The sequence below is a fragment of the Macaca nemestrina genome, chromosome 15 (genome assembly GCF_043159975.1).
Source record: "Macaca nemestrina isolate mMacNem1 chromosome 15, mMacNem.hap1, whole genome shotgun sequence".
Taxonomy (NCBI): domain Eukaryota; kingdom Metazoa; phylum Chordata; class Mammalia; order Primates; family Cercopithecidae; genus Macaca; species Macaca nemestrina.
The window spans coordinates 118,442,849-118,469,411 of record NC_092139.1 but is presented as its reverse complement, the minus strand read 5'-3'; the positions used below and the strand labels follow the sequence as shown (position 1 = coordinate 118,469,411).

At 56.8% G+C, this 26,563-nt stretch overlaps 1 protein-coding gene across 3 annotated transcripts in view; it reads right to left on the bottom strand.

Moving 5' to 3' along the window:
• Nucleotides 1-448: 448 nt before the first annotated feature.
• Nucleotides 449-26,563, bottom strand: part of LOC105489734 (SH3 and multiple ankyrin repeat domains 3) — a 39,571-nt gene continuing 13,456 nt past the window's right edge. The window contains exons 10-21 of one of the 3 annotated variants that reach the window (XM_071080846.1): nt 23,832-24,105; nt 20,870-21,063; nt 19,790-19,903; nt 14,383-14,458; nt 14,047-14,129; nt 13,433-13,557; nt 13,198-13,330; nt 12,147-12,227; nt 5,560-5,583; nt 2,188-2,318; nt 1,527-1,611; nt 449-912 (exon numbers count right to left, since the gene is read on the bottom strand). In XM_071080846.1, the coding sequence (XP_070936947.1) occupies nt 794-912; nt 1,527-1,611; nt 2,188-2,318; nt 5,560-5,583; nt 12,147-12,227; nt 13,198-13,330; nt 13,433-13,557; nt 14,047-14,129; nt 14,383-14,458; nt 19,790-19,903; nt 20,870-21,063; nt 23,832-24,105 (1,439 nt within the window). In that variant the 3' untranslated portion in view covers nt 449-793. The other 2 variants (XM_071080847.1, XM_071080848.1) reach the window with 2 other exon arrangements.

The window sequence follows — 26,563 nt, the reverse complement described above, 5'->3', positions numbered from 1 at the left end:
CAGTCCACACATCCATATGCCTTTTCCACACTGCTCTGTCAGTTCGCCCCAGTATCCCCCAGAAACTCCCATTTATCTTGCACATCTTAGCTCAAAAGTACCCCCACCGCGACACACGCAGCCTTCTGTGACACCCAGGTGTGCCTGGAGCTCCCCAGTGGGCTCCATTGGTCCGTGAGCCCTGATGCCCACCATGTGCCCGCTGAGCTCTCTGCACACGTCACATTCCCCAACTAAGCCCCAGACTTGGCCCAGGATAGGCCTTGTGTGAACACAAATTGGCAGGGTGCTGGGGCAGGTGAGGAATCAAGAGTTTGGGCGGCTGTGTGATCTTGGCAGGTCATGTACCTTCCTTGCTTCAGTTTTCTCATCTGTAAAATGGAGGTACTAGTGGCCTCAACCTCAATATGGTTATTCTAAGTATTAAACACTCAGTGTCCAGCCCGTAGTAAGTGCTGAGAGGTTTACTCCTATGTGTAACAGATGCGGGGGTGTGCTGGGGTTTGTATGGACAACAGACGGTCAAGTGGGCAGGTGTGTGGGTGGACAGATGCACAGGTGGGCAGGGGACAGGAGAATGGATGCCTAGAGGGATGCACAGTGGCCAGGGCTTGTCATCTGGGTCAGGAGACAGTGAGTGTGGGGTGTGATGGTGGCCGGGGAGTGGTGAGGCACAGAGGGGAAGGAGGCTGAAGACACAGCCTTGAAAAGGTCCCATATTTGGGAGGCTGGAGCGGCAGGGTCAAAACAGGTGCCACGTGAGAAAGGAGGGGAAAACCAGGAAGTGCTGTCCTCAGACTCTGGGGAGGAGCGTTTCATGGAAGGAGGAGCAGAGAAACCGCATGCCAGCTGAGGTCAGCAGGAGTGCTGGCCGTGTCCACGGGAGGAAGGCCCTGCAGGCCACCGGTGACCCTGGGGGGAGCAGTTTCAATTTGGGTATGGAGAGAGCAAGTCTGCTGCAGGCTGAGGAGCAGGTGGGGGATGGGAGATAGATGGCAAGTGGAGGTGACTTTTTGGGGAAACTGGCTGTGAAGGGGGGAGAGAGCGATACATGGAGGAGTAGGGGAGAGGCGAGTTCAGGGGAGGGGAGTTTTAGGGTCAGAAACTTCACATGCACTTGGGCTACAGAGAAGCAACGGCGATGGAGGCCGCTGAGCTGGGGAGGGGTGAGGCTGCCCATGGGAAGGATGAGAGGCGATGGGGAGGTGGGGGTGCCCAGTGGACAGGGAGTGGCAGCTGGGGACAGGGGTGAGGCTGCCCATGGGAGGGATGAAGCGATCGGGAGATGCCCACTGGACAGGGAGTGTCAGCTGCCGGGGGGAATCTCTGGGTTGGGGAAGGCCTAATCCTCACAGGTCCATCAACATATGAGATCCTTCAGCTGGGGCCAGGAAGCGGCAGGACTCAGAGGGAAACTGAAAACCCGTTACCAGCAGGGAGAGACAGGGTCCTTCCAACCCAAATCCACCCTGCCAGCTCCAGCCCCGTTCCTCCCAACCCCATGCAGCCCCACAGCCCAGCCGTACCTACAGACTTGGTCCGTGGAATCCCCTTCCGCAAGGAGCCCGGCAGCTTCTCTGGGCCTGGGAGGCCCTGGCGTTCAAACAATGACTGTGGGGGTCAGGGAGGGGAATATGGAGGTTCCAGGGCACTGGGGGGCCCCAGTCCTCCTCCTAAGCCGGAAGTGAGATACCCCACTGCTGTCACTCCAATGGCACCAGTGCCTGTGGGTGCCTGGACCCAGGAATCATGGCTAGGCTCTGCCCTCAGGGAGCAGGGGATGTAGCCCATTGGAGCCTGGGCTGTGTGGGCAGTGCAGATGGTGGTACAGTGTAGACGGTGTTGGGCAGGGTGGGTGCAGACCCTGGCTGACCCTGGGTGAGGTGGGGGAGGAGCCCAGAAGCCGTCGGGTCGGCAAGTGGGCAGGGAACACCGTGTTCTCAGCAGAGCTGGGGTACCTTGGTGGTCTCAGGCGTGAGACAGGGACTGCCTGAAGGCAGAAGCACCAAAAGCCACAAAAGCGAAACCAGCAGGTGCTGAGCTGTGGTCATTTAGGGGGCAGAGACAGCCCCAAGAGTCTCTGAGAGAGGCTATAGGGTGCACACACCCCTCTGGAGGGGGTGGCCCAGGACAGACTGACCCCCATGCCTGCCCAACCCAGTGCTCCCAGCCGCCCGTGGCCCTTACACTGATCTCGGCAGGTGTGATCCTCCGACTGGTGGGCCTCTGTTTGACGGTGGCAGCTCTGGAGTCTGCGTCTGCGATGTCTGGCCTCAGCGTTGGCTCTGCGGCGGCTGCCAGCATCTCGTCCAGCTTCTCTGCACAGCAAGGAGGTTCCATCTCAGGTCCTGGGCCACCTCCTGCCCCACTGCCACGTCTTCCCCACCCTGGCCACCCGTGATGCTGACAGAGGCCACTACTCCCCTCCCTCCTTAAGCTCCCACCCCAGGCCCCCAAGACAAGGCCCTCACCCCAGAACTGAGACCCCACCCCAGGCAGCCTCTCTATCCTCAAGGAGACTCCAGGTGACCCCGTGGACCCCACTTAAGGAAAGGCCACTCTGCCCATGAGGGAGAAGACCAGGGCAGGTGACAAACAACTCAGATACCACAGTCTCCCTGGATTTCCCTCCATTTCCCTTTGTCCTGTCACCGTTCTCAGCACGTACAGGCCACTCTTGGCTCTCTGCACCACACTGGAAGGGAAGCTGTTTACAGTGGGTCACAGCCCTAGGACAGACCCTGATGTTCAAGCAGGTTTCCACAAATGATCACAGTGACTTGGAAACTGTGTTAAACTAATACATATATCTAAGGACCATCAGAGCTCTGGTTGGATGGCTCCCCCAGGACATCAGTAGCTCTCGCCCCCTGTGGGTCCACTGAGGACCAGTGCATGGGGTATGCAGCAAGGGCTGGGGCAGCACCCATGTCCACCTGGCTGCTGCACCAGCCGTCATTCAGCAGCCCCACTGCGCCCCACCCATCACTCAGGCTCCACCCAACCCCAGGCCCTTCTCCACTCTTTGGGGCTGTGCCAACCCTACAGGGACCCTGTCTGGCCACTCTTGTCTTGGCCCCTTGTTGGAGAATTTCAATGGTCAGCCTGGACACCTCCTACTCCTTCCAACTCCAATCTGCAGCTGTTCACAGTGCCTGCTGGTTCTACCTCTGCAATCTGCTTAGCATTGCTGGAAAAAGGAAATAACTCCCCAAGACTGTCCTGTACCCAACCCAGACCAGACCCACCCTGTACACTGACTATGTCCTGAGTTAAGCTCTTTGTGACCTCTGTGTCTTCGTCTGATAAAACAGGCATAAAAACAACGCTAGCTTCATGTGTCTCTAGAGAGAATTAGCACAGAAGAAAGGCTTACAACTGTGCTGGCACTGGGCACAATTCCGCACAATTCATGTCTGGGTGCCTCATCTCCCCAGACAGCTTGTGGGTCTGCAGAAGGGAGCAAATACTGTTCTCTGTGTTCCATCAGTGCCCAGCCTGTGCCCTGAACAATGCAAGAGTTTACAGGCAAAACAGGCTCCAACTGCAGATATCTGGGCCTGTGCACGGCTCCCGGTGCCACCAGGTGACGGAGGCCCAGGTACAGACCAGGGGTTGCTGGTTTGAGGGGACTTCTCATTTGCTTTTGTCATGAAGTGAATGATTTATTTTTGGGAGCTGAAGTCACCGTCACTGCCATTTGTTAAGTTCTTGGTGATTTCTGGAGTATGCGGGACTTCATGCAAACCGCTCCTCTCATCCCACAGCTACACGAGGATTTTATCGTCACCTTTATCCAACCCAGGAGCAAACTGAAGCTCAGAGAGAAACTGCCCCAGATCACTGACTAGGAAGTAAGAGATGAGACTTAAGCACCATACTCCCCAGAAACTGCAGAAGTAAAGACATGAATGGAGAGAAAACTGCGTGAGGCACACACGGCTCAGCATCACGGGTGACACGTTGCCACCTGAGCCACGGGCTAGGAGAGGCTGTCTCTCTAGGTCCGAAAGACCCATCCCAGAGACCTGCAGCGGGATGCACGTAACGTTTAGTGAGGCAGCTGCTTCTGGTCATCGGGCGATGGTGCTGGCGCCAGGTGAAAAGTGTTTTCAAAAGGGAAAAAATTAATCAAGAATTCTGCAAATTACAAACTGATGAGGTTGACATAACTCTCCCCCCAATATTAGAGAATATATTCTTAAATAAATTATCTTAAATAATTAAGGGAAATGAAGCCCATCAGGAACCAAGTGGACCCGCTCACTCCCAGGGCCCTCTGGGCGCATGGCAGGGCACAGCTGGGTTTGCAGCTGTTTGATCAGTAGGGCCCCAGCCTGCAGGATGATCAATCAGCCATCACTTCTTCCACGACTGGAGCAGCACCTGGGCTGCAACACGGCACCCTGGGAGTCCCACTAACAAGCTGGAGGGCAGAGCCAGAAGATTCCAGAAATAGCTTGTGTGTCTGCCCCAAAGGCGTGCAGAGAAGCTCACTGGAGGAGACCTTGTCACCTGTTTTTAATACCTGAGAAGACACTGGGGAAGCCCTTCACCCGGGCTAGGGCAGGAGGCAGCAAGGGGGCCTCAAGAGGGCTGGACCAAGGGCCTGGCAGATGTGTCCTCACCCAGGGAAAGCCCAGTGGGTCCAGAGAGAGGGAGGGACGGCATCAGGTACAAACATATGGAGCAAATATACAGGCCTGGGTGGAGAAAGCCACCTCAAGCCTCTGTCTGGGCCCTGACTCCCATCCACCCGAGAGGCAGACGAGGCTGCCAGAAGCTGGGTCCCAGGACCTCACCGGACAGTGGACCTCAGTACCCAGGCCCAGGTGACTGTTCCCACCTGAATGCTCTCCTCCCTGCAGCCAGGCTGAACATACAGGACATACAGGGAGCAGCCCCAAAGGGTAGAGGGAGGCCTGAACGGGGGTTCGGGAGGGCAGTCAACAGCCTGGGGGGCTGTTGGCCAGGGGAGTTCCAAGCTCCTTCCCCAGTGCTGTGGAACTCAGACCCCTGCTCTGAAGGGGCCATCAGCTCTGGGGTTGGCCCTACAACCAACCAGCACGGGAACACGTCCCACAACACAGGCACAGGCCCCGAGAGGACCAGTAGAAAGAAGCAATGTAGACTGGGGCCGCACACACCAACACGGCCCAGTCTCCCTGCTCCCTAGAGCTCCCCCTCTGGGACCCTCGGAGCCCTTTCCTTCCTGCTCTCTGGGCCATGGCGCATGCAGTGGCCTCCATGGAGCTCTCCCAGCTCCTCCCCACGGGCTGCCTCCATCAGGCCATCTGCACAGCTCACAGGCCCCAGGCTCACCTGAGCCCCCAAGGCCATCACAGTCCCAGAGGGTCACACCCCTGGGAACTCCCCATCCATCCTTGCAGGTCCTTCTCTCAGGCCCCTACCAAATCCCCAGGGAGAAGGCCAACAGGAGGCTGCAGCCCAGGCTTCTGGGCCACCCTGACTTGCGCTGGAACCTCCTCACACACCAGCACTCCCCCAGACAGGGGTCAGGCAAAGCCAAGGCCCTGGGGACACAGGCAGATGACTCACCCCCTTTTCTTCTCCGAATGGAGGCTTGGAATCAAGAAACAGAGTAAAGGGAGTAAGAGGCAGGCTCGGCACCCAGGCCCCATTATCCACGCTCATTTCCCCACCCCATCCCTCTCACCGCCACCTCCCCCAACAACCATGACCTCCCAGATCTGCCCCCAGCCTACACCTCTTTATCAGACCATGAAGAGCAAATCTGCCCAAATGCAGAATCAGTTGGTACATGCCTTGAAATCCAAGGAGGAAACAACCACAAGCAGGGGCTTGTGTGTGTGCCACATGCATGCAGGTGCACACAGCGCGTGTCTGCTCACCCACACACAGATGTGTGCCACACGCATGCAAATACACACAGGTTATGTCTGCTCACCCACGCACAGATGTGTGCCACACGTGTGCAGGTGCACACAGCACATGTCCACACACCCACGCACAGACATGTACCACATGCATGCAGGTGTACACAGCGCGTGTCTGCTCACCCACACAAAGACGTGTGCCACACGCATGCAGGTGCACACAGGGTGTATCCGCTCACTCACGCACAGATGTGTACCACACACATGCAGGTGCACACAGGGCGTATCTGCTCACCCATGCACGGACATGTGTACCACACGCATGCAGGTGCACACAGGGTGTATCCGCTCACCCACGCACAGACGTGTACCACACGCATGCAGGTGTACAAAGCACATGTCCGCACACCCACGCACAGACGTGTGCCACATGCATGCAGGTGCACACAAGGTGTATCCACTCACCCACGCACAGACATGTGTACCACACGCATGCAGGTGCACACATGTCCACACACTCACGCACAGACATATGTCACATGCATGCAGATGTACACAGCGCGTGTCCGTTCACCCACGCACATGCATGCAGGTGCACACAGCACGTGTCCACTCACCCCTGCACAGACATGTGTGCCACACGCATGCAGGTGCACACAGCGCATGTCCACTCAGCCATGCATACATATGTGCCACACGCATGCAGGTGCACACAGCGCGTGTCCGCACACCCACGCACAGACATGTGTGCCACATGCATGCAGGTGTACATAGCGCATGTCCACTCACCCACGCACAGACATGTGTGCCACACGCATGCAGGTGCACGTGTCCACTCACCCACGCACAGACGTGTGCCACATGCATGCAGGTGCACACAGCACATGTCCGCACACCCACGCACAGACGTGTGCCACATGCATGCAGGTGCACGCAGGGCGTATCTGCTCACCCGTGCACAGACGTGTGCCACACACGTGCAGGTGCACACATGTCCGCACACCCACGCACAGATATGTGTGCCACACGCATGCAGATGCACACAGCGCGTGTCCGCTCACCCATGCACAGACGTGTGCCACATGCGTGCAGGTGCACACAGGGTGTATCTGCTCACCCACGCACAGACACGTGTGCCACACGCATGCAGATGCACACAGGGCATATCCGCTCACCCGTGCACAGACGTGTGCCACACACGTGCAGGTGCACACATGTCCGCACACCCACGCACAGATATGTGTGCCACACGCATGCAGGTGCACACAGTGTGTGTCCGCACACCCACGCACAGACGTGTGCCACACGCGTGCAGGTGCACACAGGGCGTATCTGCTCACCCACGCACAGACGTGTGCCACACGCGTGCAGGTGCACACAGCACATGTCCGCACACCCACGCACAGACGTGTGCTACACGCATGCAGGTGCACACAGCGCGTGTCCGCACACCCACGCAGACATGTGTGCCACACGCATGCAGGTGCACACAGTATATGTCCACTCACCCACGCACAGATGTGTGCCACATGCATGCAGGTGCACATAGCATGTGTCTGCTCACCCACGCACAGACATGTGCCACACACGTGCAGGTGCACAGAGGGCATATCCGCTCACCCACACACAGACATGTGTGCCACACACATGCAGGTGCACACAGGGCATATCCGCTCACCCACACACAGGCATGTAGGTGCACACAGCATGTGTCCACTCACCCACGCACAGACACGCAAACACAGGGAGATATGCACAACTCCATCATGCTTGGCTCAGTCAAAGGTTTGTTCAGAAAAAAGGCAAAACCCCATAGAAAACAAGTTCAGGTGTCGCAGAAAACCAAGGTGGTCACCTGTGTGTTCTGTTCAAAGTCGGTCTTAAAACAAAAGGCAGGGCAAATGTGTTTGGCAAAGAAACCTTTTCCAGGACAAGGCCACTCACACAGATGCTGGGTGTGGCACCTACCCTGATGTTCTCATCACAAAAGAAAAAAAGGGGCCCAGAAATTACAGGGAGTCCAGATTTCTCCTGGGAACATGAACACACAGGAAGGGCTTGGACCTGCCAGGGCCTTCCCTGGCCTGGGTCTCCACTGACCTGTGGCCCCAGCACATTCCTGGTACAAGCTGTGTGGACATGCATGTGGTGGCTGTGAGGAGTCCCCAGTGCTGAGGGGGAGGAGGGGTGCTCTGCCCTCTTCTCTCTCTCACCACCTGTCTCAGGAGGGTCCCCACCCAGCCCCTTCCTCTCACTCCCATCTCTGCAACCCTTCATTTTCCAGGCACCAGCCTTTGCTCACCCCATTCCCCCAGAGAACACCCCCTCCCTCCCCTTCCCCCAACAGGGCCATGCCTCTCCCACATCCTCTGAGCAGCAAACAGCCACCTGGACAGGAGCCTCCGCCTTGCACCTGCTTTCTCTGACACCTTCTCGATAGACTGAATCCTAAAGGGCTCTAATAGCGCTTGACAGTGTGAGGCAGTTCTGATGTGTTCTTGCCAGCAATGACCAACAGGCCTCATTTCTATCTTCTGAAAGCAAAACCACTGGGTTGTGGGATGGTCCCTTTGGTACCTGGGGAAACCCTGAGGCTGGCACGGCTTCCTCAAATCAGGCGTTTCCAGAGGGGACTTCTAGAAGCCCTGCTGGCTTCCCAGGACAGCGTCTTCTGGGGACAGGTGGCTTCCGGAGCTCCAGAAGTGTGGGTAGAGGCTCCGTGCTAAGCTGTCCCTTCATCCTCCCCCAGACTGCTCGGGAAAAAGCCTGGAAAATTATGGTGGCCTGAAGCTGTGAGCAACTCCTCTGGAAGACCAGGGTCTGTCGAGTGACTCCAGCAACCTGTCCTGAGGCTTGTTGCAGAAGAGGGAACACCCAGCTCAGAGGAGAGGGCAAAGCGCAGTTCTCTCATTTTCACAGGGCAGAGTCCCTGGGTCCCAGGATTACGGATCTCAGGCTGCCCAAAAGCCTCATGCTGCCGAATAGAAGAGTTCCTTCTGGACATGCAGTTGATCGCGGCTACGTGACAGCCTCTGGCAGGAGAATCCTGGGACCCAGCTGCCTACCAGTGCTTATTGATCAGTTTGGATCTTCAATTGACAGGTCAGCTCCCGTGACTGACCTTGGACCCTTATGACCCTAGGGCCAGAAGTCTGCCAGCCTCTCTGCCTCACTCCTGAATGAGGAGGATTAGCAGGGTATAGAATTCTAGGTGGAAAATAATTTTGCCTCCACACTTTGAAGCTCTTCTTCCATCATCTACTGTCATCTGCTATTGCTGATGAGAAGTCTGTTGTCAGTTGAACCACTGCTCCCGTCTACGACATCCAGCGGCCAGTCTCTCTCTCTCTCATCATTTTTTGTTTTGTTTTGTTTTGAGACAGGGTCTCGCTCTGTCACCCAGGCTGGAGTGCACTGGCACGATCTTGGCTCACTACAACTTCTACCTCCCAGACTTAAGCAATCCGCCCACCTCAGCCTCCTGAGTAGCTGGGACCACAGGAACACACCACCATGCCAGGATAATTTTTGTATTTTTTGTAGAGATAGGGTTTCGCCATGTTGCCCAGGCTGGTCTCAAACTCCTGGACTCAAGTGATCCACTTGTCTTGGCCTCCTAAAGTGCTGGGAGTACAGGCATGAGCCACCACACCCAGCCTCTCTCATTGTTTTAAAGATTTCTGCTTGTTCACTGCGTTCTACAGTTTTACTATGAAAGACGTGGATACAGATTTGTTTTTATTTCCTTGCTGAGACTTATATTTCTTTAAACTGAAGACTCATGTCTTTGTTCAACTTTGGGAAATTCTTAAGCCATCTCATCTCCAAATATTGCCTTCAGGCCTTGCATTAGGTAGATGCTGGGATTTTCCCAATAGTCCCACTGAATTATCTATGTGATAAGTGTCTCCTAACTGCTCTTTGATATTTTGTATCTCCTTATATTTCCGTGCTATATTCTGGGTAACCTCAGATTTATCATCTAACCTGCTGTTTCTTTCTTCACCTGGGTCTAGTGTACTGTTTATCCCAGCCATGGCTTTCTTTTTTATCTGTGACTATACTTTTTGTTTCAGTAACAGTTCTTTAAGGATCCTTCTGGCCAGGCACGGTGGCTCACGCCTGTAATCCCAGCACTTTGGGAGGCTGAGGTGGGTGAATCACAAGGTCAGGAGTTCAAGACCAGCCTGGTCAATATGGTGAAACCCCATCTCTACTAAAAATACAAAAAATTAGCTGGGTGTGGTGGTGGCTGCTTCTAATCCCAGCTACTCGGGAGGCTGAGGCAAGAGAATCACTTGAACCCAGGAGGCAGAGGTTGCAGTAAGCCGAGATCGCACCACTGCATTCCAACCTGCGCAACAGAACGAGACTCAGTTTCAAAAAAAAAAATCACTCTATTCTAAAATGTGCTTATTCTTTTTTGCTTATTTGTTCTGTCCTGTTCTCTCATTAGTTCAGTTAGTTCTTTTAATCTTTGTGACAATTTACTTCATTTTAATGTTTTTCATATTCTTCTCTGATTTCTAGTTCTTTCGATGCTAATTCCAGTTGTTGGGCTTGGCCTTTTAACCTTCCCGCTTCTCACAGGTCCAGCCACGTCTCCCAGCCTTGTGAGGGCCTCAGGATCCCAACTCCTTGCCCTTGGGTACTAGATAATGAGCTACAGAAACCCCTGGCTTTGGTTTCTCTCCTTTTCATTTTGAATTATCTATATGAGGTTTTTTGTTTTTTTCTTTTGGTTTTATTTTATTTGCAATAGCTATGATGAAAATTCTGACCATGTCAGTCCAATGCATGTTGGTAGCTGTTCTCCACACTGAACTAAACTGCAGTTAAGACCATCTGCTCAGCCTGTGGCCAGGATAGGGTCAGGGCTCAGCTCATGAGTAAGGTCAGGGATTATTCTGGGGGCCAGCAAAAGGGATCCTTCTATGGCTGGGGTGGAACCAACACTGAAGCCAGGGATGGGGCTCAGCCTAGAACCAGAATGAGGTCCCTTCCTGTGGCCCGGACTCCAGGGTTCGATTTAGGACCAGAGTTGGGGTTCCTTCTATGACCAGAGGCAGAGTAAAGTCTGGGGACAGAACTGGGCTTAGACCACAGGAAGAAAAGAGCCTCACGCCTGTAATCCCAGCACTTTGGGAGGCCAAGGCGGGCGGATCACCTGAGGTCAGGAGTTCGAGACCAGCCTGGCCAACATGGTGAAACCCTGTTTCTACCAAAAATACAAAAAAAAAAAAAAAAAAAAAAAAATTAGCCGGGAGTGGTGGCAGGCACCTGTAATCCCAGCTACTCGGGAGGCTGAGGCAGGAGAATCACTTGAACCCAAGAGGTGGAGGTTGCAGTGAGCTGAGAATGTGCCATTGCACTCCAGCCTGGGCAACAAGAGTGAAACTCTGTCTCAAACAAAAAAAAAAAAAAAAAGAAAGAAAGAGCCTGTCAACTGTCACGTATACTCGGACATGCCCATGACAAGGCTGTTGACGGCCACACGTATAGCACATACCCACAATGAGGACAACGGTCACACGTGCTGGGACATGCCCGTGAAGAGGCTACTGACGGTCACATGTCAGGATATGATCAAATATATCTGGACATGCCCATGACAAGGTTGTTAATGGATACATATGTAAGACCTGCCCATGAAGAAGCTGCTGATGGTCAACCACGGCTTGTGCCCAAAACGTGCCCCATCGAAGCCCGGCACACTCCTGCTCCCCTCCTGCCACACTCGAGGTCCTGCCCCATCGTCCAACAGTGTGCCTGTGGCCTGTGGGGTCAGCAGGACCACCTGGCCAATGAGGGCACGGGCACCAAGAGGTGCACAAAGCTGACACAGCCAGTGCCTGGCAGAGCCAGAGTGGACCCCGGTCACCTGACTACTGCTCTTTCTTCACTTGGATGAAATGCAGGAGTAAAGTCAAAGTGGAGATGTGGAAAACCAGAGGCAGCACACACACACAAACATGCACACACATGCAAACGTACTGGTGGGCCAGGCCCTGCTCCCCGTCATCTGTCCTGGACACCCCACTGTCCATCCCCAGCCCCTCACATCTCACCCCTTCCACATGCCATCCCACTCCTCACCCTACAAGCGCCAAATGTCCCCATCACGCCAGCACCCACCCATTCACCTCTGACCTGCTCCTACATCCACCTGTCCTTCCTCCCCTCTGGCTTGACCCCCTGGCCTCCCATACTACCTGTGCCTCCTGGCCCTGTCTGCCCATCATGGACTGTCCACCCGCATCCACCTCCACGGCCACCCCCGCCACTCACCGAGTTCCTCAAGCTCAGCTGTCATGGACTTGGAGCGCAGGGTCAGTGTGGTGCTGGGGGCCCTCTTGGGGGGCGGTGGGGCTGCAAAGAAGAGGGAGGCCTTGGACCTCCTGTCCAGCAGCAGGCGGCGCGGCGTGGCCAGGTGCAGGTGCCACTTGCGCTCCACTGCCTGGATCTCCTCGTACTCCCGCGAGGATGAGTCGCACTGTGCCAGGATCTTGTTCAGGCTACGGCTGGACGCAAACTTCTTCATGGCGCAAGGAGCTCAGGGAGTGGGGGGGGGCCCGGGCGATCAGGGCCTCAGGGGCCCTGGGAACCCCCAGAGCCAGGGCCTCAGGAGACAATCAAGGGTGCTGGTGGGGGGCACGGTGCCAGCTGGCTCTGGCCTGGGCACCCACCCTGCAGGCTCCGAGGGCTACGCGAGGGGGCACCAGAGCCATGAGGTGGGGGCTGGGAGGGTCTCCTTGCGGGCGGGGCTCCTGCTGCTCCAGGGCTCCCCCCAGGCCCAGGTGGCCGCTGCCCCTTGTGGGGCCAGGGTGTGGTCAGCCAAGCCGCGGGCCTGGGCTGGGCCTGGCCGGCAAAGCCTCCTGGGCCCAGGCTGTGCCGCGTCGTCGCGGGGAGAAGACGCTTTTCCTCTTCCCTCAGGTGCCGCCTCCCCCTTCCCTCCGACAATAAGCAGCGCGGCAGCGTCAACCTCACAGTTGCTATGGCAACCCCGGCCTCCAGGCAGCTGCTGGCGGTGTAGGGAAGGAGGGCTCTGCCACGCCAGGGGCTGGGGGAACGCCGGGAAGGAGGGGGCAGGGATCTGAGGAGGCGCAGCCTGAGGTCAGGGGTCAGGGGTCAAAGGCCTCAGGCCAAGGGACAGGACTGGCAGTCTAACACCAGGGATCGGGAGGGGCCCCAGCCCACGCATGTGGGTGGTTCATCAAGGTTCAGGAATCTGATGTCAGCAGTTGGGGGTCAGGGATGGGAAGAGGAATGTGGGCCTAAAGTCAAAGGTCTAAGGTCAGGGGAAAGTTTGGGCACAGAGGCCTAAAGCGTGACCCCTCACCTCTGCGCCGAGCCCCGTCTTCTTCTGGCTTCCTTGTCACAGACACAACCTTCATGACGAGGCGGTTGCCACCCTGGCGAATCAGAGCCACCACCTGCTTGTGTCCGACCTTCACCACGTTCACCCCGTTCACCTGGGACAGACAGGCAGCTGGGTGGGGAGGCCCCCGGGCACGTCCGCCACAGGGTTCAGGGGTCAGCATCCCACTGGGCAGCGCCAGCCGGGACGGCCTCACCTCGATGAGGAAGTCTCCCGTACGAAGCCCGGCCCTCCAGGCCACGCCCTCCACGTCCACCGACTCAAGGTACTGCAGTGCCGGGAAGGCTGGCGTGGGCGTGAACTCCTCGATGGGGGTCTCTGCTGCGGGGGGCAATTAGGAAGGCGCTTCACCAGTGAGGTTCAGGTGGGGGCGGCTGCCACACAGCAACCTCCGAGTGGCTCAGCACAGGAAAGAGATGACTGCAGGGGGCAGTGACCCGGGGCAGGGGGAGGGCCACGGGGAGCCACAGCACAGGGACTAGCCAGTCCAGGGATCCTAGACATGACCCTCTGCGAAACCCCCTTCGCCGACGCCAGAAAGGCCCCCACTCAGTTGGACTCCAGAGCAAAGACAGTGGAAAACGACGAAGGGAAGGAATTGCCGCCTGGGCCGGGACATTGCAAACCATGACGGTCCGACCGCAGCAGAGGAGCAAGGAAAGCCGGGGCCAAAAGTAGGGAGGCGCAGGGGCAAGGCAGGGAGGGAGTGTGGGGTAGAGCAGAGTGGGGGGCAGAAGCAAGAAGCTGAAGGCACCCCGAGCAGTGTACAGCCCCCGCCTGCCTGACGCCCCGGCACCCACTCCCCATTACCTTTGGCTCCCCGGAGCACAAAACCAAAGCCCTCATGGTCCCGTTTCTGCAGGACAGCCACTTTGTCATCAATGACATAATCGCTGAAGAAGGAAAGCAGGAGGAGTGAGGTAAGTCCTGCCTCGAGGCTGGCCGGCCGGCCACAGTCCACCTCGCAGTCACCCCGGGACTGACGGGCCACGGAGCAGAAGAGAGGTCGGCCGGGCCCCTTCCCTCACCCTCCTCTGAGCTCTTCACACCTGGCCTCCTGGACCAGCTCCTGGCCTCCCTCTCTACTGCAGGTCCTGCCCCCCGTCCCATACGCATGCTCCCGCCAGCCAGTGTCCCTGCGCGTACCTGTGTGACGTGAGGCTGTCGTAGGAGCCCACTGTGTAGTGGCGAAAAAGCCGCTTCGTCCGGTCCTCTCGCGTCTCTGAAGGGAGTATCAAGAGCTGATGGACAGTTGTGGCCTCCAGCTGGCCTGCCTAAACTGCCCTCACCCATGCTGGTCACCAGTCTCTGCCCGCACACACCCGCTTGGCCTGGTTGTGTCCAGATGGAAGTAGGGGGCCCCTGGAGTCCTGGGTCCAGAGGTGAGAAGGCTGAGGGGATGATATAGGGAATTCTGACCTCTGTGGGTCAGGGTTCAAGAGGGGGCAGCAGCTCATCTCTTTCCTAAGCAGCTGCTGAACCCAGGAGTCCAGACAAGGCCAGAGCCATCCACAGAGCATCGGTGAGCCCCAAGGCTGCGAGCAGAGGGCGGCGTGCACACACGTGTGTGTGCCCCGTGGTCATGTGTGGATGCTGTGCTCATGCACGTGTCTCTGTATGAGCTCACTGTGTGCAAGTGCTGTGCTCATGTGTCTGTGTGTGAGGTGTGTTCATGAATGTGTGTACATCTGTATCTGCATGACCCACACTCATGTACAAATGCCGTGCTATATGCCTACATGCGCTGGCATGGAAGCGGCATCCTTCCAGCATTCTGCCTTCACCAACTTCTTCACAACAGCTCCTTGATGCTCAACCTCATGGGGTCCCTTGCTTCAGACTGTCTCTGAGTGGGGCAGGGGATCCAGGTGTGGGGGCTGGGTCCCCGGCCCTGACCTCAATGCATTCCACAGAGCTTGGTCCCCAGCTGTCCTCTTGATCTCAAAGTCCCACATGGCCAAGCTAGCCAGCTGTCTGACCACCACTCCACCCTCACTGACCAGAAGGTTCCAGCCACACCTCCAGCCATGACCTCTCTGCTCCCACGAGCTCCTCCAGCTGCCTGTAAGCCCCACCCGCCAGCCTTCCCAGCCCCGCAGCTCCACTCTCCAGGACCACAAAGGCCCTGCGGGCAGCAGCACCACTGCCTCGTTTTCATCCCTCAGCACCTTCCCCGTTCCCTCTCTTGGTAGCGTGTCTCAAGATCCATGTTTTCCTTCAGCAAGTATATATCGAGCTCCTGGCCGGGCGCGGTGGCTCAAGCCTGTAATCCCAGCACTTTGGGAGGCCGAGACGGGCGGATCACGAGGTCAGGAGATCGAGACCATCCTGGCTAACACGGTGAAACCCCGTCTCTACTAAAAATACAAAAAACTAGCCGGGCGAGGTGGTGGGCGCCTGTAGTCCCAGCTACTCGGGAGGCTGAGGCAGGAGAACGGCGTGAACCCGGGAGGCGGAGCTTGCAGTGAGCTGAGATCCGGCCACTGCACTCCAGCCTGGGCGACAGAGCGAGACTCCGTCTCAAAAAAAAAGAAAAAAAGTATATATTGAGCTCCTACTGTGTACCAGCTCTGCAAAAACAGCAGAGAAGAGAACAAAGTCTCTGCACTCGTGGGGTTTATAATCCGTTCAGGGAGACAGGATAACAGAGGATAAAGACATAGCATGCGAATGCTGGCAAGTGCTCAGGAGACCAGTGAGCAGATCAGGGAGGGCAGAGAAAGGCACGCAAAGGCCTCACCCCCACGGGAGGGCTGAGTAGAGGCCGAGGACGGGGAGCAGCCTGTGGATATGTGGGCAAAGGGCTTCCCAGGAGCGGGGGTGGTCGGGGGAGCCCACGGCAGGCATCAGCCTGCAGCATTTGAGGAAGTTCAGAGCCTGTGCAGCTGGAGCACACGGAGCTAGAGAGAGTGGCAGGAAATGAGATCAGAAAGAGAACCTGCAGCTTTCGATGACCTGTTTCCCCCACTAATTGTGAGCTCCTTGAGGGTAAGGACCACATGTTCTTTATCTCTGTGATCCTAGCGCCCGGCACAGCACCTGGTGTGTCACAGGCATTCTGCACGCTGACTAGGAGAGTAATGGGTGGACAGGTGCACATGAGATAGATGGACAGAAGGGTGGATCGAAAGGCACTGGACCAGTGGATGGAGGGTGGGAAGGAGAGGGCAATGGGTGGATAGGTCAAAGAGCAGACAGATACATGGGTAGATGGATGGATGGACTGGGTGGGTAGACAGGTAGGTGGAGAGGTGGATGGATGAATGGATGGATGGAGGAAGGGAGGGGTGGTGGATTGGGTTGGCTAGTGAGTCAACGGATAAGAAGATGATGGTGGGATGGGTGGGTGAGTCAAAGGACAGACGGCTGTAAACATAGGTGGAGCAGTGGCCGGATGGAAAGAGGAAAGGGCACCTATTCCTATCAGAAGACACAGATATCAAAATAGTATTGGGCTGGATTCCAGGTCCCAGCTACTAACTTGTGTGACTCTCAGTAAGTCAACAGTCCCCTCTAAGCCTGCCCATATAGAATACAAAAATTCCAACTTGGAGGAGCCCCTTGGTTCTAACGACTTATTATCTTATCCTGGCATTCCCCAACCACACCTGCACCCCTCATCCTGCCGAACCTAAGGCCAGCTCAGGCCAAGCCTCATCACCGCTCAGGTGGGGCATCAGACCCCTCCTTTCCTCCATCACACCCTTCTCTATGTCAACAGAACCGCATAGTGTCATGGTGCTGCCTGCTAAAGAACCCCCCAAACTTGCACTTGACCAGCCTCCTGTTTTCGGATGTTGTCAACCAAACAAATTGTATGTATTACATAACACAAATTCATTTTTCCAGCTTTGTTAATAAGACACATAAAAGCCAGCTGCAGAGAAAATGCCCAACACAGCCATCCTCCACTACCCACCCAAGTGCTGACCTTACTGCCAAGAAAGGGAAGGAGGGAGGGGAGGGAAGGCACAGGGCCCTGCTCATGCTAGGCCTTCCGAACGCACCTGACCTCGCCTCTCCATTCCCTCCCTCACAGCTCCACCCTCTGCCTGCCAGGAGGTGCCGTGGGAGACCGCTCTCTGCTCGGTAAGTGACCAGGACTCGTCTCCCGATCCCACAGCGGCACAGGCCCTGGGCACCAGCCCCTGCGTGCACAGGGACTGTGTCCCCTCCCTGACCTTTAAGTCCTTTTCTGTCCCCGCTCCAGTCCCAGAAATGGATTTTTTTGAGGGGTGGGGGGAGTGAATCTGGGCCTGCTGGAAGCAGGTTCCCGTTCCTGGGCTGCACTCTGGCCTCTGGCAGAACTCGGCCCCGGGATCCCAGAGCAGAGGCTCTGCGCAGCGTGGTCAGCGGGGCCTGCAGCCGAGGTCAGAGGGGACTGTCACTGCTCCCACTCCCTACCCTTCACAGGCAGCCTCTGCAGGTTCCTCTTCTGCCGCCCACTCATGAAATACTCCCGTCTACCCCGGGACCTCTGACACTCACTCCCTGGGTCACACACACCACAGCTGCCGCCCGGAGCCCACACCCAAACCCCACATTGGCTGCTCTGCGAGCCCACACTGGCCCACTCCTCTCCACAGCTCTGCTCTGCCCACCCCGGGTTTTGATCCTACACAACCTGCACAATCAGACGCTGCTGCTGGGTTCCCTCCGCCATGATGCCACGCTGTCCCTTGACTCCATGGCCACGTGACCACCCTCGTGGTCCCCACGCCAGCCTTGCCCTTCACCCATGCAGCCGTTCCACTCACGTAGAACTTGCTGCCTATGTTGCAAACAAGACTTTGCTCCTCAGGGCTATATGACCCCCGAGAAATGGAATAACAACAAGTGGCCCCACCTCTCAGGACTGCTGGGATGAGTCAACGACTTCTACATGTAGAAGTGCTAAAGCTGTGCCAGGCACTCAGAGCAGACCTTGCTGACACATACAGCTGTAGAACACACACAGGCCCTGCACACACGGCTGTCCCCTCAGCCCCATCCACTGACCACCTAGAGGACTCAGCTCAGACAGTGCCTCTGCTTTGAGGCCCTCTCTGACTCCTTCAGGTCAACCCAGGGAGCTCCCAGGCTCAAACGGCCCTCGTCACAGCCACTGCTCCCACAAGGCTTCCAGCTGAGCCTCCGTGATCCCGGCTCCCAGCACAGGGCCCAGCACATGACAAACACCTAAAAAACATTTGCTGCTCTCCAATTCTGACTCCAGCCTAAACCTCCCTCCCTCTCCGTCAGCTTCAGACTTAGGTCCAAATGCCCCTCATTCCACACAGTCCTCAAACCAGAACCTTCCTCATCACCACGTGGGGGAGCTCAAGACCCGCTCCGCCACAGGTGTGGATTCCCCCCCTCCTCCTTCCCCTCCCCTCTCCCATACTGTCTGAACCAGGGCCCAAATCTCTGAAAGCATTTCCCATCTGGACCCTGTCCTATCCACCCTCCATGGGCTGAGAACAGGGGGCCAAGTCCCTTCCACACTCTAAGCCACCAGGAGAGCCGTCAGAGCAAGGCAGGACAAGGCCAAGGAAGGAGGAAAGGGCACCTGCTCAGGAAAGGGTCAGTGGCCAAGCTCCTGCCTCCCTGGGCCTCTCCTGGGCTCAGCACAGGGCAGGGGTCCAGGCCATACAGGGGTGGAGTCGCTGGGAAACTCTCATCCCAAAGATGGGGACATAGTAACCCCAGGCCTGAGCCCTTCACATGCAGAGGGAGGGTGCATGCACCCTTGATCCAGACACACCACCGATGACCCCCCAGTGACCGTCACTCAGGAGAGGTTTGCTTGGCCCACCAGCTCCCTAGGACAGAAGCACATGGATGGATCTGGAGGCCTCCTGGGACCCCTGAGGATTCCTCACAAGGGCACCCCCAAGACATGCACCCAGCTCCAGCCCGGGGCCCGCCAAAGGACCAGATGGTCAGCAGGGCTGGACAGCGGCCACTCACCAACCCCAGGAGCTGTAGCCTTCACCTTTACATCCTCCCTGCAGGCTGAGGACCAGCCCACCCTCACCTGCTGCCCTCAGACCATCCCTGCCCCAGGGCACTCACCAGGGCACCTCCAGGCCCAACTGGCCTCATTTCCTCTTGGCTGCTCCAGGCCTCCCTGCTCTGCCCACTTGGACAATCTGTCCACTTTGGAAAAACGCCTCTTTTCTCACACTGACCTCCTTACATGTCTGCCAGCTACGCAGGAATCATGCGTTCCACACACCTGGTGTTTCTGAAGGACTGTGCCGATGGGGTGCGAGTCACCGGGAGTCAGTGTGGGATCACACAGACAGAGGCCCCGTCATGCATGTCCTATGTGTCTCCACTGCACGTGAAGTGTCAGCTTACATACACGCATGTTCCCAAATATATGCAGAGTGTGTGCACACGTGTCTGTGTCACGTACACAAGTTTGCGTCTACTTTGAGTGTTTGTTTCAGTTTACCTCTAGTCTTTTCTCTGTGAATATCCATGTGGATTTAGCACCAAGAGAGACCGAAGGGAAACTGGAAGGGGTGGTCCCCTTGGGAGCTGCCCAGGGGGCCGTGGGGTCACTCACCAGGCCGTGGGTCATGCTGCCTCATCTGCACCTCCTCCACGCAGTCGGCCGGGAACCAGCCTGTGCGGCCTTTCACGGTTCCCTCCCAGAAACCGCCCTCCCCAATGCTGAGCACTGGAGGAAGAAGCCAGACAGGCCATCAGTGGGGAGCAGAGCTGGGCACCCACCCCACCTCGGGAGCAGGTTCTGCCCACTCACCCCCTGCCCTTTCCCTCCTTCCCTTCCCACTTTCTCCCGGCTTTTTCCCTGGGAAGATTTTAGGATCCACACAAAAGACAGAAAGGAACAGATGGGCTCGGCACAGGGTGGGCACGTGGGGGACAGAGAGGCACACAGATGGACACACTCGGGGAGGGGTGCAGGCAGGGGCAGGGGCCACACCCCTGCTGCTGGCCCCATCCCCAGCTGACCACGCTCCCCCAGCCCCTTCAACCGACCCCCATCCTGGTTCTGTCACCCACCCAGGGGTCACTGCCAAGAGCTCGGGGTCATCGTGCTGTGGCCAGTGGGTGAGGCCACGTGATGCACCAGCTGGGCTGTTTCCACCTCAGCCGGCCCTGAGGCTAGGACCCCAGCGGTGACCCCGAGACCCCCATAATGAGAGGGGTTTGTCATGGCACGCAATTCCCCCAGAACACAGGAAGCCCCAGTGACAGAAGCCTGCATAACACAAACACCCACATGACGGTCACAGACACCCCAAGACGGCAAGGGTCCCCCACATCGCAGGGGCCTCCAATGGAGAAGCTGCAGAAGTGCCACGGGAACCCCGCAATGCAAGGAAGCTCTGTAACGGGACAGGGTCTTTCAGGCAGAGACCCCGGGGGACACAGCAACGCCTATGGCGAGAGAGGAGCCTCCGTGGTGACACAGGGAGCCCGGAACGACAGAGCACCGGAGGGACCCGCACGGCAGGAACCTTTCCCAGGCAGAGCCCTTCACTGTGACACCAGGGATCCCACCAGGGCCCAGGGCCGCCACGGCGGAGGAGACCCCAGAGCCGTCGCCCCGGCCCGGCCCGCACCGCGCGCGGCGCCGCCCCCTCCCCGCGCCGGGCCCGCCCCCCCGCGCGCCCCTCACCCTTCACGGCCTCGCCGCGGTGCAGCGGGATCTCGCCTTCACCCTGCGGGCTGTGCGCCTTCACGGCGATGAACTTGCGGCCGGGGACGGCGCTGTAAAGTTTCCGCTTCGGGCCCCGGGGCGGCGGTGCGGGGGGCGCGGGGGGCGCGGGGCCGGGGCCGGGCGCGGGGCCGGGGCCGCCGGGCCCGCTCGGGCTGTAAACGAACACGTAGGTGACGGACGCGATGCCGGGGGGCAGCGGGCACGCGAAGCCGGCGCCCGGGGCCTCCATGGCGCGCGGCCCGGCCCCGCCGCCGGCCTCACCGCAGCCGCCGCCGCAGCGCCCGCCGCCCGCCGCCCGCCGCCCGCCTGCCCGCCGGGGGCCCGGCCCGGGGCCGCTCCATGGGCCGCGCCGCCGCGCCCGGCCCGCTCCCGCCAGCGCAAGAGCCGCGCCCGCTCAGGGCTCCGGGGCCGCGGGGCTGCGCTCCTGGGCGCGCCAGGCTCGCTCCATGCCGCGGCCGCCCCGCGCCCCGCCTCCTCCGTGGCCGGGCTCCTCCCTCTGCGGGCGGCGGGGGCGGCCCTCGCGCCCGCCCTCCCGCCCTCCCCTCGCCGCCGACCCCCGGCAGGGGGAGTTCAGACGCGGACGCGGGACGGTGGTCAGGGCAGCCTAGTGGGAGCGGGGGATGGAACGGGGGCTTCGGGCACCAGCAAAGCCGCCTGGAGCCGGTGAACGGGAGGGAGCGGCACCCCCGCCACCCCCCCGGGTCCGGGGCCCGGATCGCTGGGCGCCCAGTCCCCCTCTAGGCCTGTGTCCCCTCGTCCTGGACACCGGCCCCTGCCCACGCCCACTGCGTGATGCCCACTTTCCCCAGACCACTCCCCGACTGGGGCAGAGTCTGAGCTCTCGCTTCTCCACTGTGGCTCTGCTCAGAAGCCTGCACTGGCTCCCTAGTACCCAGGCAGGCCAGAGCCACAAGCTCTTCCAAGAGCCAGGCTCCCTGGGGCTTGGGCATTTGCTACGCTCTAGTCACACAGGGGCACCTTTCCTTCCCCTCCTGTGGGCTGTCCATCACGCTGTTGCCAACACCTGACTACTCTAAAATCCTGACCCCTGGGCCAGCTGCTAAGTGACGGGCTCTCAGCCCAAACTCGCCCCGCCCTGCCCGGTGTGATACTGGGGCGGCTGCTGGGGGTCGGGGCACGGCTCCGGCTCAGCCGACAGAGGGCGCTGCGGAGCCGCCGCCACCTGAGACCCGCGCAGCGCAGGGCCCAGCCTCGCCTCCCGGAGAGGTGCCCACCCTCCAAGGGGCACCGAACTTCCTCAGCCCCTCCCGAGGGCTGCAGACCTCGTCCACTCACCAGGGCAGCCCCATATGGGGACCACTGCCCATCTAACTGCTGCTAAGCCCGGGCCTCAGCTGTCAACCTCCTGAGACCCACACCTCTGACGCGCCAGGCACCTAATAGCTGTTTGCGAGGAAGGAATTCTGCCGTCCCCATGGAGCAGGTGAGCTGCAGCCCCTCACACAGCAGGTCTTAGTTTTGTGTCTGCTGAAAGGATGAATGAACACACACAAAAAATGAATGCAAGGAGGAGCCTGTGGCAACACGTGCCTCCAACTTAGGAGCTGCCTTTCTGCGGGATGGAAACATCCGGAATGCAGAATGTGTTCCTTTAGCCACTGGGCCGCACAGCCCTTAGAAAACCCGCGGGTCTATAAAAAAGCTTCAGGGGAGAATTGAGATTTGGGGCAGTACAGCCAGCCTTGCAAGTCCAACAAGTCCGGGCAGAGAGACAGACATGGAGACGTAGCTGAGAACAGGCTGCAGAGCAGAGGCAGCAGCACGGGAAGGGGTGCCTTCCATAGGCCCTGCTGCACCCTGAGCCCTCTGCTGAACACTCAGGCTTAGGAAGTTGGGGATTGGGTCTACCTGGGGCCCAGTGAAGCCGATCCCTAGCTCTCTGACCCTGGACCCATCACAGGCCCCACCTGGGTACCAGGACACTCATCTGTAACGTGGTAATAATAGAGCATGAACATGTACGTCGTCAAGGTTAAGCAAGCTAGTATACACATGCCATTCAGCCCAACAGCGGGCATGGACTGACAGAACTGTAAAGGCCGGCGGCCATCCTGACAACAACATACTGTTTATGTAACTCTTTCACTCAACAATGTCTGCCAAACACCCTCCTCAGTGCCTGGCTCTGATGAAACTAGGAAACGAGAAAGACAGTGTCTGCCTTCAAAGCACAGGGAGGGCAGGTGCTTTCACCGGTAGTTGCTAGGCTCTGCCAGGTGATCCCTCACCTGCCCAGGGCATTCTGGAAGGCTTCCCAAAGACAATGACTTGGGTAGGATTATTCCCACTTACTGATGAGAAGCCCAGGCACAAAGTGGCTATCTGAGAGCCAGTGCCCACCTCAGCACCCAATGCACAGCCCATAGAGGCCAGTGGGCTCCAGTCCAGGCATCCCTGCCTCAGGGACCCAGGCCTCAGGGTGAGGGTAAAGAATAGAAGCCACAGAGTCCTGTAGGTGCACCAGGGCTGGGAGAAACCATGACTATACCCTGGGGGCAAGGTGGGGCTTACCTGTAGATTTTGAGCCCTCCAGGAATGGCAACTCCATCCCTGACCCCCCTACCACAGGCCACCAGCCCTGACTCTTCCCAGCCATGTTTGACACTACAGTGTGTTTTCTAAATCAGAGGTGAGAACATACCCTCTCCACCTAACACTCCTTCAACTGCCCACTGTCCTCATGGCAAGCCCAGCTCCAACCGCAAACCAGTGTGAATGTGCCTGTCCCCACCTCCAGAGATACCTTCTTCCCTTCCCCAACCAGGAAGCCCTAGCCCATCACTACACAGGTGCTAGGCACCACCAGGCCTCTCTCTGCCTCCCAGTGCTGGCTCCTCCTGGCTCAGGTCCCAGCACCCCACCCTCCCCACACCTCCAGGGCCTCCCAGCCCCCTCCTACCTGATCTTGCTCTGGCTGCCCCTGCCTGCTAAGGGGCCACTGATGTTGCTCTCCTGGTCGGCATCCCGGTCACGATCTTTCTCCTCTTGCAGCCGCTGGAGCAGCAGCTGGTGGGGGAGGCTTCTCAGCGAGGGTCCAGGAGAAGCTGCTGGCTGTGCCTCCCCCTTCAGGTTGATATCGCTGGCTGAGCGCTGCAGAGGCCGAGGGGATGCCAAGCCACTGGGGCCAGCCAGTCGCCGCCGCTTTGCATAGCTGGGGGTTTCCCTGAATGGTACTGGGGTAAGGGGGCATAGGTAAGACTCTGAAAAGCCAGCTGGGTGACCAACTTCTCCAGTTTGCCCAGGCTTTCCAGATGTTAAAACTAAATCCTATGTTCCAGGAACTGCCTTGCTTCCAGGCAAACCAAAGGAGTTGGCCACCCTACAAATGAAGCTACCATTAAAGGGCCACATCCCAGTCAAACTGCCTCTCACCCTAGCTTCAGAGGTAGAAGCCTGCTTCTCCACTCAGCCGAATGAGGCCTTGAGGATGCTCAGATATGCTCTAAGAACTACATTTCACAAGCTTCAGGAGAGACAAAACAGGCTACATGTGACAAATCTCACCAGACTACTGCTGAACAGGACCATTTGTAGTTAACTATAACCAGGGAAACTATAAAAGACATTCTAGACCAGGGATCAGCAAACCTTTTCTGGAAAGAATTGGACAGTAACTACTTAAGGCTTTGCAAGCTATATAGTCTGTGTTGCAATGACTCAACTCTGCCACCGCAGTATGAAAACCACCACAAACAGCACATAAGCAAATAGGTGTGTTTGTGTTCCAATAGAATTTTACTTAAAAAGCAGATAGTGATTAAAAAGTATGAACAAGCTATATGCTACTTACAAAATAATCACTTTAAATCCAAAGACACAAATAGGTTCAAAGTGAAAGGATAAAAAAAGCAATGTAATGTAAATAGTAACCAAAAGAGAGCTGGGTGGTTATATTAATATCATACAAAATAAACTTTAAGATAAAAACTGTAACAAGAGACAGAGAAGGACATTGTATGTTGATTAACAATTATTAACATATACAAACCGAACAACAGAACATCAAAATATGATACAAACAACACAATTTAAGAGAGAAATAGACAGTTCCACAATAATAGTAAGAGACTTTAATATCTTACTTTCAATAATGGGTAGAACATCTGGAGAGATCAATGAGGACATAGAAGACTTAAACCAATTAGACTTAACGATACATACAGAACATGCCACCCAACAAGGGCAGAATATATTCAAGAATTCTTCTCAAGTACACATGGAACATTCTTCCAGACAGACTGTATGACTGCAAAACAAGTCTCAATAAAGTTTTAAAAGACTGAAATCATACAAAGTATATTTTTCAATCACAACAAAACAAAGCTGGAAATCGAGAAGTGAAAGAAAACTGAAAAATTCACAAATATGTGGAAATTAAACACTATACTCCTAAACAACCAGTGTCAAAAAAGAAATCAGGCTGAGCATGGTGGCTTAAGCCTGTAATCCCAGCACTTTGGGAGGTCAAGGCAGGAGGATCACTTGAAGCCAGGAGTTTGAGACCAGCCTAGACAACATAGTGACACCCCCATCTCTATAAAAAATAGAAAACGATAGCCAGGTGTGGTGCTGCACCCTGTAGTTCCAGCTACTCAGGAAGCTGAGGTGGCAGGATGGCTTGAGACCAGGAGGTTGAGGCTGCAGTGAGCTATGATCAAGCCAGGGCACTCCAGCCTGGGCCACAGAGTAAGATCCCATCTCTTAAAAAAAAAAAAAAAAAAAGAAAGAAAATAAAAGAAAAAAAAAAAGAAATAAAGAAATGATAAGGAAAATTAGAAAACACTTTAAGACAAACAAGAACAAAAATACAACATATGGAGCAAAAGCAGTGCTTAAAGGGAAATTTAACGCTGTAAACACTTACTTTTAAAAAGGAGAACAATTTCAAATCAATAACCTAATTATACATCTTAAGAAACAAGAGAAGGCCAGGTACGGTGGCTCACGCCTGTAATCCTAGCACTCTGGGAGGCTGAGGCAGGCAGATAACCTGAGGTCGGGAGTTCGAGACCAGCCTGACCAACATGGAGAAACCCCGTCTCTACTAATAATACAAAAATTAGCCAGGTGTGGTGGTGCGTGCCTGTAATCCCAGCTACTCAGGAGGCTGAGGCATGAGAATTGCTTGAACCCGGGAGGTGGAGGTGGCAGTGAGCCAAGATTGCACCATTGCACTCCAGCCTGGGCAACAAGAGTGAAACTCCATCTCAAGAAAAAAAAGAAGAAATAAAAAAGAAACAAGAGAAGGCCAGGCTCAGTGGCTCATGCCTGTTATCCCAGCACTCTGGGAGGCCAAAGCGGGAGGATCACTTGAGCCCAGGAGTTCAAGACCAGCCTAGCAGCATAGTGAGACCTTGTCTGTATGAATGAACAAATAAAAGAAAAGAGACTGGGCACGGTGGCTCATGCCTGTAATCCCAGCACTTGGGAGGCTGAGGTGGGCAGATCACCTGAGGTCGGGAGTTCGAGACCAGCCTGACCAACACAGAGAAACTCTGTCTCTGAAAAATACAAAATTAGCTGGGCGTGGTGGCAGGTGCCTATAATCCCAGCTACTCGGGAGGCTGCGGCAGGAGAATTGCTTGAACCCAGTTGGCCGAGGTTGCGGTGAGCTGAGATCGCACCATTGCA